Source organism: Mobula hypostoma, chromosome 11 (genome assembly GCF_963921235.1).
Source record: "Mobula hypostoma chromosome 11, sMobHyp1.1, whole genome shotgun sequence".
NCBI classification, from domain to species: domain Eukaryota; kingdom Metazoa; phylum Chordata; class Chondrichthyes; order Myliobatiformes; family Myliobatidae; genus Mobula; species Mobula hypostoma.
This window is the reverse complement of record NC_086107.1, coordinates 102,584,802-102,602,541: the sequence shown is the minus strand read 5'-3', so window position 1 is coordinate 102,602,541 and position 17,740 is coordinate 102,584,802. Positions and strand designations below refer to the sequence as shown.

The 17,740-nt window shown below is 37.7% G+C and overlaps 1 protein-coding gene across 3 annotated transcripts in view; it reads left to right on the top strand.

Moving 5' to 3' along the window:
• The window catches only part of rangap1b (Ran GTPase activating protein 1b), a 57,882-nt gene that overhangs the window by 17,232 nt on the left and 22,910 nt on the right, over nt 1-17,740 (top strand). For all 3 annotated transcript variants that reach the window (XM_063062707.1, XM_063062705.1, XM_063062706.1), the window contains 8 exons: nt 2,144-2,203; nt 3,030-3,209; nt 6,239-6,373; nt 7,556-7,714; nt 7,872-7,985; nt 11,098-11,197; nt 11,807-11,891; nt 14,635-14,917. In XM_063062707.1, coding sequence (XP_062918777.1) covers nt 2,144-2,203; nt 3,030-3,209; nt 6,239-6,373; nt 7,556-7,714; nt 7,872-7,985; nt 11,098-11,197; nt 11,807-11,891; nt 14,635-14,917 — 1,116 coding nt within the window. The remainder of the gene's footprint in view (nt 1-2,143; nt 2,204-3,029; nt 3,210-6,238; nt 6,374-7,555; nt 7,715-7,871; nt 7,986-11,097; nt 11,198-11,806; nt 11,892-14,634; nt 14,918-17,740) is intronic.

The following is a 17,740-nucleotide window of genomic DNA, read 5'->3' as shown; positions in this document are numbered from 1 at the left end:
GTGTCTGTAATATACAAAAAAATGCAGATGCTGGTAATCTGAAATTAAAACAGCAAATACTGCCTGACTTGAGTGCTTACTGCATTTTCTGCTTTAATTCAGTACTGGTTTACCCACGTTAAAATGGAGAAATTTTGTTAACATCACATTTGGTGTGCTGTGCAGGCTTCTTATAAGATTTCTCATTTATTGCAATTCAAAAGAATATATTTGCATACTGGTTACCAAATGTGTGATTATAACTATTAGAAAAGGTCTTCTCTATGAAAAATGAGGGGCAATTTAATTGAATTCTTTAAATTGTAAAGGGGTTAGACTGTGTCTTGGGTAGGGTGTTTCAACTTGCAAGGAATCTAACCTTAAGTATTGTAATTGAGTTACCAGTTAATCTGATAAATGGTTCACAAATGATTAGCATGTGGTTTTGTGTGTGTATGAATCTGTATCCATGTTACAATTTATTTAAATGAAGTAGAGTAGGAGCCTTGTGTGGAGCATAATCCTGCTATAGATCAGTATGGCTACAGGGAGCTACATTATAATCTGTCTTTTTAGTAATTTGGAACCTTTTAAAAATAGGTTATTAATCATTTAAATTAATTAAATCATAAACAGTATCCATTGTCCAAAGCTGTAGTTTGTTTGAAGGTTGCAGTGTTTTTTTTTCAACTTTTAATGTTAATTTCATCCCAAGCACATATAAACCACATCTGTTGCAAAATTAATTTAAAATGTGGAGTTATATTTTATATTTGGAGAAGAATTAACATTGCAATTGCAAGTTTATAGCACATCCTCAGTCACAAGTCGTTTTCTCCCCCCTTCGGCCTTAATGGAAAGGAAAAAAATAGCTTCCCCAGTTGTGGAATTTGAGATTTTATAGAACTTGCTATTCTTCATTATTGAAAAGGGACAATCTAATTATGTGTACCGTGGATGTTAGGGGCATGCCCACATTTGAACACTCAACAAGACTTGTTCTTCCTGCTCATTGATTAAGCAATGCCTCATTTTAAGTGATTGTACCATTGTTTTCAGAGCATTCCATTGTCTTGCCTGCACATCCCAAATCTCCAGGCCCTTAACCACTAATTCTAAATTATATCTGAACTCAACACTCCACTTTTTGGTCTTCACTCTATTCCTTTTCATGTTGTTAACTTTATTCATAAATCTTAACAACTGCCCCAGTAACTGGGGGTTTTGTCTTCTGCTCTGGTACTGTTTGTCTTGTGGCTGAGTATCATTTTGTTCCTGTCAACAGGTTTGGAACGTTCTGCTGTGTTAAACATTCTGTTTGTTTTTATTTCTGAATCTTCCTTGGCAATATTTCCAAATCTGAGTTCCAGAAAGAACGTCACATACATTTTGTAAATGTTAAACAAGCTCTGTTGCTAGAATACACTTTCTTTGAGTAAGCTACTGGTATAAACTACACTTGAAAATTATATTTTCTAAAGGTTCTGTTGTTGTGCTCTTAGTGCACTGGCTATCACAGATTGTTCTAGAATAAAATAGTAAGTCTTGTCATAATTAGAACGAATTTTATTTTGATAATCTCTTCCTTGTACCATTACCAAATATATTATCTGGGCCTTCATCTCATGGAACTGTTTTATTTGAAAATTCCTGTAATATTTAGTGGGCTACTATAGCATTTTATAATTTATTGGTAACAAATTGATTAGTCTATGTTCTAAAGGGGAAGAGAGGTGGTTTTATCAATAGCTGTCATCGATTTAAAATAGTTAATTTTGTCCACTTTAAATATGTCTTCGGTATTGTCAAATTGGGCCAAGAATTTGGTGAGTCGAAAACATTTCATGAAGCTTTGCACTGAAGTAAAATATTTACTACTAAAAATCTTTATATAATACCTCTGTATCTTCAGAAGAACTATAATGATTTAAAATATGGTTCACTGCCACCACTTCAAGAACACTTGGTGGTAGTGATGAATATTGACCTATCCAGCAAAGGTCCTGTTTTCCTAAGTATTCTGCAATTTAGTTCAGTTATGTTTGATGTCACAGCTGGAAAAGTTCTTCACAGTAAAATGTTTAAATTTAGTTTCAGTAAATATACTTACAATGGTTACAATTTCTTAAAATGTTTAATTGCATTTTCTATCCTCTTCCCTCAGAAATGCTACTGGAGTGATATGTTCACGGGACGACTTAGGTCTGAGATTCCACTTGCTCTGGTAAGATTAACATCTGTAGGTGGTTCATAGTATATGCTGCTAAAGGTGTACATCTGCACACTTTTTAAGCAGGGTTTACTTGATGGTTTTGGGGCTGAAGAACCTGTTGCCAAAGGTCCTCTCCAAGACTTAACCAACAAGTCCTGTGGTCATTTGTGACTTGATTAAGACAATGCACTCCATCTGAAATTGAATCCAATGATCTCTGATCCATTGTAGATTCCTTAAATATATTGCTAACACATGCCATTACCTTTAATCAGTTTATCTCATCTCAAATCAAATCAAATCAAGTTTAATTATCATTCAAACTATACATAGATAAAGCTGAATGTGGTGGCATTCTTCTGGGCTAAGTTGCAAAGCATTCAAAATAGCAAGTAACAGATCTGAGTTTAATCTCAGGCTTTGTGAGAAATCCTTAGAGTTCTTGATGCCCTGCTGTTGAGTTTCTGAGCTGACTTCAAAACTAAGCCATTAAAGAAAGATTAGCACCATGAAGAAAGAACAAGTACCAATTGAAGCAGCCATATTTTTTAACTTATAGTAGCACTTTAAGTTAATTTTTAATATAACCTTTCAAGCAGCATTTCATACTGATGAGAAGAATGCCACAACAAGCCTCTCTCCATAATGAATCCCATGGACGGTCACCCAGAATGTCTGAGTCACAGAGCTCCTAAATTGAGCATCAGGTTGCTTTATTTCATTTGGCTCTAATTCATTCTGATCAGTTTAAAGCGTGTCCTGTTGAGGAAAAAGATCTTGATGTATATACATGAAGTTTTTAACCTAAAAAACATTATTTTCTTCTAACTCTCTAAAGAAATCCCTTGGTAATGCGCTGATGAATGCAGGAGCCCAGCTGACACAGCTCGATCTAAGTGACAATGCATTTGGACCTGACGGAGTCAAGAGCATTGAAACCTTGCTGAAGAGCAAAGTGTGTTACACCTTACAGGAGCTACGACTGAATAACTGTGGCATGGGAATCGGTGGTGGCCAGGTATTTTTACTAAATATTCACGTTGTTAAAGCAGTTCGTAATGTTCAAATGCAGATGGTGTCGGCAGACCATTAAGTTGTTAAACAACATAACCAAATTCTAAAACTGCTTTAAAGCCCCAAATTTGCCCTTTAACAGAACTGCCCACTTGCTTCATCCCTGATGCATAATTATATACCTTAAATTGATACAGTAGCTCCCTCTATACAATGTCATACAGACATGAAAGACCTCAGATGTTAAACTGGGTGAACACAATAGGCTCTGTTATATATTATCTTTTTGGTTAATATGTGAGCTTTTTGATAGTATTAAACAAAAACTCTAGCGAGCTTTTTATGAAGTTGTTGAAATTAAAATCTATCTTGGTATGAAATGTAGAGTTTCAAACTTTTTCCAAATTTTTTCTTGGAAAAGTTGGAGAATTAAGATACAATCTTGTGCATTCAACCTGCTTCTGCCCGCAGTTAACAGTACTGAGATATTAAATGTTGGTATTTGCTGTTTTTGTTTGTGTCCCTGTCTTCAACTGGAGAGTGAAAGATATAAATTAAAGTTCCTGCTTGTACAAGGCAGTTTGTCTTCCGAGTATAAGTATGACCCCATTAGTACAAACAAAAGATTAGCTGCAATCAATAATTACCAGGAATAGAAAGCTATCAAATGACATGGTTGGAGTAGAGAAAACTCTTGGATTTATAAAGACACTTTCTGGCTGATTAAAACTTTGAGATGAGATAATGAGAGGAATGTAACTTCAAGTATTTCAAAAGAAGTTTGAAGAAGGCCTGTAATAGAATCATCAACATTAAACACCTTGGGCTAAAAGGGCCATAGCAATGTAGACCATAAAATATAGGAGCAGAAGTAGGCCATTCACCCATCGAGTCTGCTCTGCCATTCGTTCACGGGCTGATCCAATTCTTCCAGTCATTCCCACTCCCCCACCTTCTCCCCATACCCTTTGATGCCCTGGCTAATCAAGAACCTATCTATCTCTGCCTTAAATACACCCAATGACTTGGCCTCCAAAGCTGCTCGTGGCAACAAAATTCCACAGATTTACCACTTTCTAACTAAAGTAATTTCTCTGCATCTCTTTTCTAAATGGACGTCCTTCAATCCTGAAGTTGTGCCCTCTTGTCCAAGACTCCCCTACCATGGGAAATAACTTTGCCATATGTAATCTGTCAGGCCTTTTAACATTCGGAATGTTTCTATGAGATCCCCCCTCTTTTTCCTGAACTCCAGGGAATACAGCCCAAAAGCTGCCAGGCATTCCTCATATGGTAACCCTTTTATTCCTGGAATCAATCTCATGAATCTTCTCTGAACCCTCTCCAATGTCAGTATATTCTTTCTAAAATAAGGAGCCCGAAACTGCAAACCATACTCCCAAGTGTGGTCTCACAAGTGCTTTATAGAGCCTCAACATCACAACCCTGCTCAGGAGGTTCAGTTCACACCAAACATCAGAATGGGAAGGAAATGTGATCTAAGTGACTTTGTTGGTACTAGACAAAGTGATTTGAGTATCTCAGAAACTGCTGATCTTGTGGGATTTTCACACACAGCAGCCTCTGGAGTTTGCAGAAAATGGTGCAAGAAACAAAAAAGCATCCGGTGAATGGCAGTTTTGTAAATGAGAAAGGTCCGAGGAGAATGGCAAGACTAGTTCAAGCTATCAGGAAGTGAGAGTAACTCAAATAACCATGTATTTCAACAGTGGTGTACAAAGAGCATTTTTAAATGCACAACACACCATAACTTGAAGTGGATAGGCTACAGCAGCGAAGACCATGAACATACATTCAATGACCACTTAATTAGGTACAGGATTTGCCTGGTAAAGTGACTATTGGATGTAAATGCAGGTTCTGGGACAAAGTTATTACCAGGACTGGCAAAATTGTAGTTGAGGGAATATATTTGATTAGCTTGGACTGTATTCTTTGAAACTGAAGGCTAATTGGAGGCTTAGATTTTTGATTGGCATGCAGGGAGAAGGCAGAAGATTAGGGCTTAGAGGAAACTTGGATCAGCCATGATGAAATGGCAGAGCAGACTTGATGGACCCAATGGCCCAATTCTGCTCTTGTATCCTATGGTCTTAATTAAGGTAGTGGCCTAACAAGCATAAATAGAAAGATCTTTTGTTTCTTTGTTAGAGGAGTTTAAAAGCCTGGAGCAATAGGTTTAATTTAATAGGTTTGACAAAAAAAAAAGAAATAAAAGATGAGGAAAAAATATCTACCCAGGGAGGATTGGAGGTTTGGGTCTCACTGCCTAAACCCACATCAGATTTAAATAATACTCTGATTCCTGCTTGAAAGTCAATACAGGTTTCCCCTGCTATCCGAATGTAGAGCGTTCCTATGAAACCGTTTGTAAGCCAAAATGGCGTAAAGCGAAGAAGCAATTAACCATTAATTTACATGGGAAAATTTTTTGAGCGTTCCTAGACCCAAAAAATACCCTACCAAATAACACATAAAACCTAAAATAACACTAACATATAGTAAAAGCAGGAATGATATGATAAATACACAGCCTATATAAAGTAGAAATAATGTATGTTCAGTGTAGTTTCACTTAACAGAATCGGGAAGTTTGAGCCAAAATCGATTTGTTGAAAAAAATATCGGCACGTCAGGCATGCGCACATACAGGCATTCGCACGTCAGGCATGCGCACACACCTGCCTGTGCAAAGCTTCATGGTCATGGTAGTCTTTCTCTGGGTAAACACAAGTTTAAAGCGAGCGTCTTTTTTTGTAAAAGCAAAAATCCTCTTTCGGTTAATGAAAACAGGTACTAATGTAGGTCTTTCGTAAAAGCGAAATGTAAAGAGAACGTTCGGAAAGCGGGGAACACCCGTATCTAGAGAACAAGTCGAAGGTAAAATTGGTTGGCGTGCTTGACTTTTTAAACTGTCACTTTCAGATGGGCCAAATTGCCTCCTGTGTTGAGCTTTTTCATGATTCCATTGTAAAATGCTTTGATCAGGCACTTTGTTTTCTGTTCTTGCAGATACTTGCAGCAGCACTGAATGAATGTCACAGACAGTCATGTGAATCGGGAAAGCCTATGGCACTGAAAGTTTTCATTGCAGGGCGAAATCGTTTAGAGAATGAAGGTGCAATTGCACTGGCTGGTGCTTTCAAGGTACAGGAATCTAATATATGGTTTTATGCTGCTCCTGCAATGTCAGTGTTATGGAGCATTGCAATACACTTCCAGTCCCATGGCTAAGTATTCATGTATGTTTTTACAATTCTTCATCTAGTGGGAAGGCATGCTCCTTGCAAATTAGAAGTACAGAGCATTTTGAAATAATAATTAATTGAAATCCTTTGGGAAACATGGTAGAAAAAGTTTGGTTCCTATGGAGCTGCGGAGGGTAGGATGACCATAATCTTTAAGAAGTATCACTGATGAAAGAAGTAATTATCAACTATCACTATTATATACCTGCACTGCTTTAATCAACTTGTTTAACTCAACATTAATTTCAAACCTGATTTGCCTTAAAGTTAAATTGCCTATATTCTTCAGTAGAACTTTCTTTATCTCTCATTAAAATCATTTCCCTCAGTTTGTGCTTATTTTGAACCTTTGCTGTTTAAGAGCAATCTTGATATCCACAGTCCTGCAGCTTTATAGTGGCGTTTGCATTACCAGTAATATTTAAAGGTTTGTGGCATAAATATTTTTGAACTCTGTCCTTGCTCCCTTCAGTAATTTAAGATGCACCCTCCTTTTTGACTTTGAAAACTGAAATATTTTATATACAATAAAAAAAAATTTCCAGATGTAACACAATGCTCTTATTGTAACCTTCTCTTAGCACCTAGGCAATGGCCTTTTATTCAGATATATTAAAGTCAGATGCACTTGTTTTAATTTTGTAGATCAAGGTTTTTGAACTGTTTACATACTCCTATGTTACACTGATAAAAGCTGAACAATGACAAAGAAATTTAAAAGTGTACTTAATAATTTTCTGTTTTTCTGTCTTGGTCGTCAAATATTGCAAGGTGCTGCCATTAATTATGTAAGAATTGTTCCTGATTCGGTTCCATTTTGGAGATGCTTTTGTGTTTAATGTCCACAGAATGCTTTTCAAGTTGCATAGTTCTATTGTACCTGTAAATTGCTGACTGAAGCTGAAATATTGAAAGAGGTGTATTTTTAGGTCAGAACAATGTGCTTAGTGGAACAGTTTTACAGGGGAGGGTAAGGGTGATGCAGAAGTACTGTGTACACCATGCTTGTACGGACTAGCAGACATAAAAATAGGTTGATGGATGAGAGTGAAGAAGAATGCAAATAAAATATTTTGTTTAGTCCATAGGAACCCTGGAGGAGGTACATATGACACAGAATGGAATAAACCATCAAGGCATTAGAGCTTTAGCGGAGGCCTTCACTAGAAACCAGAACCTGAGGGTTATAAACCTTAATGATAATACCTTCACAGAGAAAGGAGCTATTGCCATGGCAGAGGTAAGAGGCTGAGGCCAGAGCAGATTTCCTTCATTTTTTTGCACTTTGTTAGAAGCAATTCCATGTCTGCCAATACTTGCAGCCATTTCATGTCAAATCCTTTCTATGCTTCTAGTTGTAATTGGTGCCTAAATACGTTCTTTAAATATAATTTTAGGCTTTGAAGACTCTCCAAAACATTGAAGTACTAAATTTTGGAGATTGTCTGGTACGATCAAAGGGAGCAGTAGCCATTGCTGAAGCTGTAAAATTTGGCTTAACGCAACTCAAGGTTTGTACTTTAAAACTCTGAAATCTTTTTCATGTTTTCTTCTTTTCAACCTATCCAAACAGATGGAGATAAGTCAAAACCAACTGTTTTGTTGAGATTTTTATTACCTTTTAACAAAAAGTTATGAAATTCCCTTCAAACCTAATTGTATAGCTCTGCTTTTTTAAGTACTTAAAGTCCTTCTCTTGTACAGAATGTTTGTGTGCCTGTTCTTCAGTGTCAACCTTTTGTATAATCACTATCCTGCAAAGTGCTGTGGAGAAGGTTATTAGGTTAAAATTGTAACATTCATTCAAGTTGTTAGACATTGCTGACAAAAAATGATGCATTAGTTCAATGGAAGAGAGTATTGGATTAGTAATTCTTATAAAAGCTATGAATTATTCTCTTCTTCCTGAAGTGCCTTTAGAAAGTTTATGGTACTTAGAACATCAGTTAAGCTGAGATCTTGTATAGTATTTATTCCTTGAATTAAATTAATTATAGTTATATTTATAATACTGGGAGTGTGCAGACTTTTCTTGGAGATTTTGTAATAATTTGCCCGTCTTGAGTTATAATGTTGATTGAATATTGTTAATCCCTCCCGCTTAACATTAATGACACTAATAATAGACTGGCCACAAAGGAGTTTGCTAAATTGTTGAATTATGTTCTTCAGCCAGGAATTGTGCAAATAGGAAGAGAAACAATAACAAAATATTTTGAAGTAATTTGAATTGTCTTGGTAGGAGAAGGGATAATAACTTGTACCTCAGTCAGATAGTTCTGGGTTGAAGTCTTCCGAAAGTCTTGGAGCTGAAGTTTTCCTGGGTAGTATTCTTGGACGTTAGACATCAAAGGTGACATGATCAATGTTTTCAAGATAATATAGGCAGGTTATTAGAGAAACTCTTTATGCTATATCTGGAAGTATAATGTTAAGAGTAGAGCCACTCTTTGAGAAAGGGATTCAGTAAACTCTTCTACATGTACAAGATTGTAGAAATTTGGAATTCTTCAAATGACATTTCAGGTTGAATCAATTATTAATTTTCATTCTGAGATTAATAGTTTTGTTTCAAAGACAGGTATTGGTTGGGTAGGCAAAAGCAATATATGAAAACACAAGGGACTACAGAAGCTGGGATCTGGAGCAACGCACAAAATGTTGGAGGAACTCAATGGGTCAGACAGCATCTATGAAGAGAAATGGCCTGTTGATGTTTGGGTTGAGAGCCTCCATCTGGACTTGATACAGGGTCTCAACTTGAAATATTGACTGTCCATTTCACTCCATAAATACTACTGAAAAATAGATGCCTGGATTGGGTAGCAATGGGCATGAAACCAAAGCACGAAATATTTTCCTACATTCCTTTGTGTTCAATGTCTTCACTTAACAGGAATGTACTAGCTAAACAGCAACCACAACCTAGAGTGCATTTAATGTATTGAAACGTCTTAAGGGGTCTCACAGGCATGTTGTAAAACAAAATTTGCTGCCAATATGAGAAATATTGGGACAGATCAACAAAAGCTTGGTCAAAGCAATAACTCTTGCATTGTTAAAGCAAAAGCACAAGTAGAAGGGAGGACATATTTGCGAAGGACTTCCAAAGTATTGTCATGTCTACTAGTGACAGTTGACTAATACAGGGAATGGTAAGGAGGGAAAATTGTAGGATTGGTGGATGCAATGCCTTGAAATCAGTACTTAGGTTTTTTTTTCAAATGGGGATAGTGCTTGGGGATCAGTTGTAGGTTGATGTGTACAGAAGTGATTAAAAAAACAGTGGTAGAACAATATAGGATGTTGGCATGTAGGCAGAAAAGTGTCTGAATACCCAAAGGACTTCAATACAATACCAAGGTATTCTGTAGTCTGCATGTACAATAGGTAGGATGCTGATGGAGATCTGAATGTCAGGTGATACACAAAATATGTTAAGGATTCTCTGCCACTACCAAATGGCAATTTGACAAAAATACTTGGAGAAAGTCCAATTTATTCAAATTAGGGAGATTTTTCAATTGAATTTGATCCTGCCCACCCACTTTTGCTTTCAGCCAGTGTCACTACATCATATTGGGAAGCAGGAACTTCCTTTCATGTTTCCAAAATTGTGGGGAATTGATGCTAATGATAGTTTTTTTGTAAATTGGTTTGCTTTTGTCTCGTGTACTGAAGTACAGTGTAATCCATAGAGATCATTTCATTACAACAGTGTGCTGAGGTAGTATAAGGGAAAGCAATATCAAAATGCAGAATAAAGTGTTATAGTTACAGAGAGAGTGCATTGCAGGTAGACAATAAGGTGCAAGGTCCTGACGAGATATATTGTGAGATCAGGAGCTCATCTTACTACGAGGAGATAGTTCAATAGTTTGCTAACAGCAGTATAGAAGCTGTCCTTGAACCTGGTGGACCTGTCAGATTTTTGTGTCCTCTGCTCAATAGGATGAGGGAAAGTAGAAAATTGGGTGGGGTTTTTGATATTCAGACAGACCACAGAGATGAGGCTTGTTCCTGTGATATGCTAAGCTATGTCCACAACTCTGCAATGCTTTCTTTGCTATCTCAAGCAAAATTGTTGTCATACCAAGTCTTGATAAATCCATATAGGATGCTTTCTATGGTGTATCAATTTTAAAATTGGGGGTCAAAGGGGATGTGTCAAATTTCCTTGGCTGCCTTAAGAAGCAGAGGTACTGGTCCTCCTTCTTGACCATGACATCTACTTGGTTGATTCAGGACAAGGCTGTTGGTGGTATTCATTCCTAAAGACTTGAAGCTCTCAACCTTCTCGACCACAGCACTTCAGTGAGATCAGCTTACAAGTTCTTTTGTAGAGTTGAGAACTGAATCTGGATACTTCCAACTTGTTTCCATTTTGTTTTTTGATGACATTTTTATCATAATGAGGGCAACCTCCATAAGGAATTACTTTGCTCTTTTCTCCGCTTTGCTAAATTTGGTGATGTGAAAAACTTATGTATTTGCTCAAAACCTACATTATAACAGGCCTGTGCTATTTGTACTGCACATGTAGTGCTTCCCACCTTTCTTCATCTGGTCAAGTTTATTTTTCTTTCACCCTCTTTCCCATTGTTTAACTGTATGTATCTGTAGGAATTGAACCTTTCGTTTGGTGAGATCGGGAAGAATGCTGCAATCACAGTGGCCGAGGTCATGGAACATAAATCCCTACTGGAAAAACTCGATCTAAATGGTATGTATGTGTTAGAATTTTACCTTTGAATCCTGCATTTTTTCTAGGCCAGAATGAAGGAAATGGGTTGTTTCCCCTTTGACTTCAGATTTAGTCTGCTTGGGACCTCTTGTCTTTCTCGTCACATTCTCCTGGATGTGATGGAAGTTGTTGTCTTCCTCTCTGTCAGCTGAGAAGCAATTCCCAATTCAGGTATTTCTCAGAGCCAGCAAGCCCAATAGCAGCTTCTATTGGTTACCCATACTACTACTACTACGTCGACTCAAGCCTAGGGGGCCGGCATCGGGCACAATGACGGCCTCTCCACTTCTCCCTCATCAGTGTGTTCAGTTCATCTACATTAGCTGCGCTGCTGCCTTCTAGGAGCGTGTTGACCATGGTCTTGGGAGGGCACCCAGGGTTCATCCTCCCATGCTTGGGCTTCCATATGATGACTAGGCTGGTAGGTAGCTCAGGGTGGTGTAGACAGTGCCCATGACAGTACCCATGAGTGAGGCTAAGTAGGTAAACTGGGAATAAGAATAATGAAGGAATAAGAAGAATTTGGCTTATCTGTTTGAATGCTTAAAAACTTGTTTTTTTAAAATGAAAAATATTTTGCCTATCTAGGAAACTGGCTTGGAGAGGAAGGTTGTGAACAGTTGAAGGAGCTTATGGACAGCTTTAAGAAACAAGATTTGCTGAGCTCTCTCAGGTAACTTCATAACCGACTTCATAGATTCAAAAACAATGTTTAATTGCTTTCCTTTCATGATCGCCATCTTGAAAACAAATACAATTCAGGAATTATACAGTATATTAGCATCACAGTTGTAAAGCATAATTTGCTGCCAAATGTATTGATCATTTTTGAGCTTCTGATGCAGTTCTGTTGAGCACCTACTACTGATATTTGGCAAGCACCCTACATTTAACTTGTACCAATTCCATCTTCACATGCATTTTGTACTTAAATGATCATTGAAAGGCATAAGAATTGCATAGGAAATATAACAAAAAAATTAGACTTGTATTCAGTGTTGGAGTTTTAAAACTCAACAAATCTCAATGGAAAATGTGTACAGTCGGCTCTCCTTATCCGCAAGGGATTGGTTCCAGGACCCCTCGTGGATACCAAAAAACGTGGATGCTCAAATCCCTTATTCAACCCGTCTCAATGCGGTGGACCTTAGGACCCAGCGGAAACCCAGACCTTATTTAACCTGCCTCAGTGCGGTGGGCATTAGGACCCAGTGGCAGAGCTCTGAATCCACAGTGTTTCTGTTTGCAAAAATAATCATGATCACGATTTAAAGTAAGGTGGAAATATTAAAGTGATCGGAAAGAGGTGAAATACCATCGGTCATTGGAAAAGCGTTAGGCTACAGTCGGTCAACGATCAAAACAACTTTAAAGGATAAAATAAGAAAGGCCCTGCCTGATTAAAGCTACAATTATTACTAAGCAACGCAGTAGTTTAATTATTGGGTTTTGGGTTTTTGATCCTTCACATCAACCGGGCACGGATGGAGAGTGCGCTAGGGAGAGATCTGTCGCTGGATCGAACTCGGCACTTTCCGTTCCCGAGCTCAGCACTGAAGCATACCTTTCTTAAGTATTTTATATAAATAGAAAGGTAAAATATATACTATATACTGAGACAAACGTTTGACTAACTGACGCTAAATAATACTGGATGTACCTGTTCCGACTTACTTAGTAAGAGAATTTAACAGTTTTTTTTCAATCCAGATCCACGATAACTTACGCATATCCTCCCTTATACTTTAAATCATTTCTAGATTACTTATAATACCTAATACGATGTAAATGCTATGTAAAATAGTTGTTATACTGCATTGTTTAGGGAATAATGACAAGAAAAAAAAGTCTGTACATGCTCGAACAGTAAGTGCTGAAAGAGCACTTCCGGGTTTTCTCGATTTGCGTTGGTTGAATTTGCGCATGTGGAACTTGCGGATAAGGAGGGCCGACTGTACTAGGACTTGAATAGATATCCAGTACCTAATGTTTTTAAGCCCCATTCAGAAAAAAATCAGTAGCCTTGCTTATGATCGTGAAGGAAAATTATTAACATTAATTCTCATTTGAGAGGGTTGAGAGAACTTGTTCATGATAAGCCTATAACTTCAATTAAATTTGTAAGGAAACCATAATCTATTATTGCTAAAATGATTGAGGCTGAATAAATAAGAAATTGGAGAGTCAGCATTCCTTTAAGAGAATATTAGTTGAGCCATTTAAACAGGTTGCTGATAGAGAGATACAGTACATCATTACATCCTTTTTTTTGTAAAGAAGTTCTGTTCTAATTCCATTGGTTATGATCCATTGGCTTGATTTTCAGATTTACCAACAATTGTTTTTATTTTTTTGGGGGTGGGGATGGTTGGCAGAGGTATAGGAATGACCAAACCCATTTTATAATAAGTTTTCCTTACATTGATATAAAACTGTGCTTATTAGCTTCAGCCATGTACTTTAAAAATGTTGATACTGTGCAGCAACAACGGACCAATTGCATCTATTGATGGATACTTGATAGAGAAGACTGGAGTATAACATTTCCAAGTAATTTACTGATAAATGATAGATTGGGCACCAGATACTGGGAAGAAATCCCTTTCCACCCTTTAGTCTATGTCACATCTGATCTTTTTTAGTTTCTCTCTGTGAAAATGTATCATTAAAGCAGAGAAACATGGAAATCAGGAAAGGATACAACATTGTGACATCGCTTAGGGAGCTGCTTTCTTACACCTCTAGTGACACGATTTAATCTGCTGTATGAATGGAATTTACAAATTCTCTCTGCAACCATGTGTAAGTTTCCTTTACATCTCAAAAACATAATGGGTTGGTGGGTTGATTGAACACTAAAATTGCCTTTGATATAGGTGGCAGTAGCTTCTAAAGCTGATGAGAATTTGGAGAGAATAAAATGGGGTTAGTACAAGATTTATGTAATAGGGTGCTTGATGACCATGGTCTTGGTGGACTGAAACATTTATTTCTATATTTCATTTGTCCCTTCAAGCCTCCTACCCTTTTCATATGATTGTGTCTAAACCAAATTCAGTATTCGGTTCCTGCTTTCTCCCCATATCTCTTGATCTTTAGGTGTTACTATTATATATTTAATTTGTGTTCAATGATTTGGCCTCCATTCTCTTCTGGTAGAGAATTCTATGTTCCATGGTCTTAGCTGGAGAAATTTCTTCTCATCTTAATTCTGAGGCCGCAACCATTGATTCTGAACTTCCTTGCCATTGGGAACTTCTTTTCTGCGTCATTAAAGCTCCTCCTCCTAAATTGTAGTGAACATAAGCCCAATTGTCCTAATCTTCCCCCCACATACAAGTCCTGCTTTCTTGGGACAGGTGAGAAGCACATTTTGTACTGAGCTAAGTTGTCATTCTTTTGCTTTTTTGCTTAAGTGATGATGAAGGTGACGGGGAAGAAGAAGAAGAAGAAGAAGAGGAGGAGGAAGGACCAGGAAATATTGATGAAGAGGAGGAAGAACTAAGAAATGTTGATGAAGAGGAGGAAGAACTAAGAAATGTTGATGAAGAGGAGGAAGAACTAAGAAATGTTGATGAAGAGGAGAAAGAACTAAGAAATAATGATGAAGAGGAGAAAGATGATGAAGAAGAAGCAGAAGAAGAGAAGGTGCAAGTGAAAGAATCACCAGATACAAACCAAGTGATCGAACCATCTGTGGTAAGGTTTTGAGAAACCAAGGAATTTACATAATTTCACACCACTATGGGCCATAGGATTGGGGGTGAGGGAGGTTGTTTTGATATTTCAGGTCAAGAACCTGTCTGAATCGGGATTGAGACTGGAAAGAGGATAGCTGCTATAAGGAGGTGGGGAGGAGTTGAAATGGGTTGCATAGTGACGGATGACTCAGGGCTGAGGGATGATGGCAGAAAGAGCTGGGGGTGGGGCGGTGGGAGTTGAATAATAGAAGCCAACTCCATCCCGCCTCCCCATTCTAATTTTAACATTGAAATTGCAGTGAAGAAATGCCTAGAGCTATACTTTTATACAATCAAAAGGATAAAATAATGAAGCAAAGAGTGGCATTATTCATAGTAATTTCAATTAAAATACAATGATTTGATATTGCAGATTCTGGTGAATAGAAGACCAAATAATTCGTAGTAAAATGATTGTATAGATCGTTGGGAGTGTATTTGTGCCTTTCATTTTTCAAGTGTTTCTTCAGAATTGTCTCAGACATTACCAGCAATATGCATTTCTGTGACCGTGACAGAAGACTGGTGTCTGTAGAAATCAGAGCTGTTTTTAATTAGTGCATGTATTTTTGGTTCCTATTGAATCATTCACAAGCACCACGAGGAGTTTATCACAAAGCACAGACCCCCGCCTCTTGCCTTCTCTGAATTGGAAGTTCAGTCCACCCGGTGGATCGAGAAGCCCTTGGTCTGGACTGCTATGTTTGCCATGTCTTGCGTGAGCTACTTGTCAGTGAAATGGAGAACACAGCAATCCCTCATGTCCCTTCAGTATAGCAATCTTGCCTTTGGGTCCTCTATCTTGTTCTCCATTGACTATACAGTTGCTAACAAGATGCTGGGTAGAGCATGTTTCACACTCCAATGCTTAGTCTGGCTAGAAGTCCCCTTCGCTGTCCTCTCTTCTGACAATAAATGACTGACCTTTGTCGGCTTAACAATGCCATACCTACATTCCTGAGGGTCAAGATCACCAAGTCCTTCAGGAGATCGTGAAACTGCTAGTTCATTTAAACGGTTCAAAAGTACTTTTCTTAACAGGAAATGACAGGCTGCAGATTGCATTCTGATAGTAGTTCAGAAGAAGTATATTTAGAAGTTTGTGAGCTGCTTTCAAAGATCGGCATGCATCACCAGCAAGGTCAGGCTAAAGAAATTCTTTCTCATCCCTGTTCTAAATGGGCGCCCTTCTGTTCTGAGGCTATGCCTTCTGGTCCTGGACTCCCTCACTAAAACATCCTCTCCATATCCACTCTGTTTCGGCTTTTCATTGCTCAGTAGGTTTCAATGAGATCCTTCCTCATTCTTCTAAATTCCTGCGAATGCAGGTCCAGGGCCCTCAAACACGCTAACCCTTTCATTCCCAGGATCATTATCATAAACCTCCTCTAGACCCATTCCAAGCCACCACATCCTTTTACTGTGTACATTTTGGTGTATAAAGGAAAAGCAGACATTCACCAAGATCTACAAAGTAACAAAACAAAAGACTTGTCACCAATGCATCGCTCTGATTTTTAATTAATTTGTTTTTTGTTTTGTTTTAGTTGTACCTCTGAAAACTCTTTCCACTTCAGTTCTAAGTGGTAGTCCCATTCTGATATACATTATAATAACAATTCTAGTACTTCAAAAGGTACACTTTTGAGGTTGGAAGTGGGGAATGTTGCTGGATTAGAAAATGCTGTACCCTGCATCTATACCTGGTCTGTAAACCTTTAGTCAAATTGGACCTTGAAAATATTCTATTGTATATCACTTGTTGGCCAGCTTGGAAAAATTAAAACATACAGAATCATAAAGAATGTTGTGTGAACTCACCATCTTGAAGGTAAACGAATGAACTCAAACTCTCTTAATTTGTAAAAAATAAGTCGGTAGTTTCCCATCCCTCCTCCACAGCAATTTGTATCATGTGCCTTAAACACACAAAACGTTACAGAAATGTGTAGGAACAATCTGAAAGGCCTCACAAAATTGATGTTCAAAATAATGACTGATATATTTTTTAAAATGATGCGCAGCAGGAGAACAGTCAAAGCTTTTACATTCTGTCGATAAAGAGTACCGATAAAACTATATTACATTTTGATAACTGAATGGTGGATACCGAAAGACTTAATTAAGCAACAGGTTAACTCCTGGTCACAGAATAGAATGATTATTCACAGGTCTAACAGCAAATCCAATTTTCTGTTACAGCAATCGTGCATACTACTAAGTAATTAATGAAGTTTCTTGAAACTTGGGTGCTTCATTTGTCTCTTTTTAGTCTTTGTGTATGATTCTTTGTTACCACCTTAGCACAATAGACATTAGCCCTCACTATTGAAGTATAATATAACTGGAGTGGATGCTAAGCCTACTGAATAACGGCGAAAACTGAAAAGTTAACGGATGGCCTTTGAGAAAGTGGAAGTTGGAAGAGTTTAGTGAGACACTTCCAGTGCTTGGATGCTGAAGGTATATCTGCTATAATGGGTGAAAGATGCAAAGCCAGAATTGGAGCCACAGAGTTTTGAAGCAATGTGACCAGGGCTGCATTTAGTTGCAGAATTAGTGGTTGGAGCAGTTGTAGGAGGTTGGGTGGCGAAGATGAGGAGAGACTACGAAAGGGAATTCAGCTTTGTGATGTGAATTTTAAATTGATACATTGGAGGACCAGGAACCCAGGTGGGTCAGTAATTGTGATTTGTAGATGTTGGATAAGTTAAAATTGGTGTTTTGATTGTGCTACTGTTAGTGGAAGGCTAGATGAACATACCTCATTTGATCTTCAGTC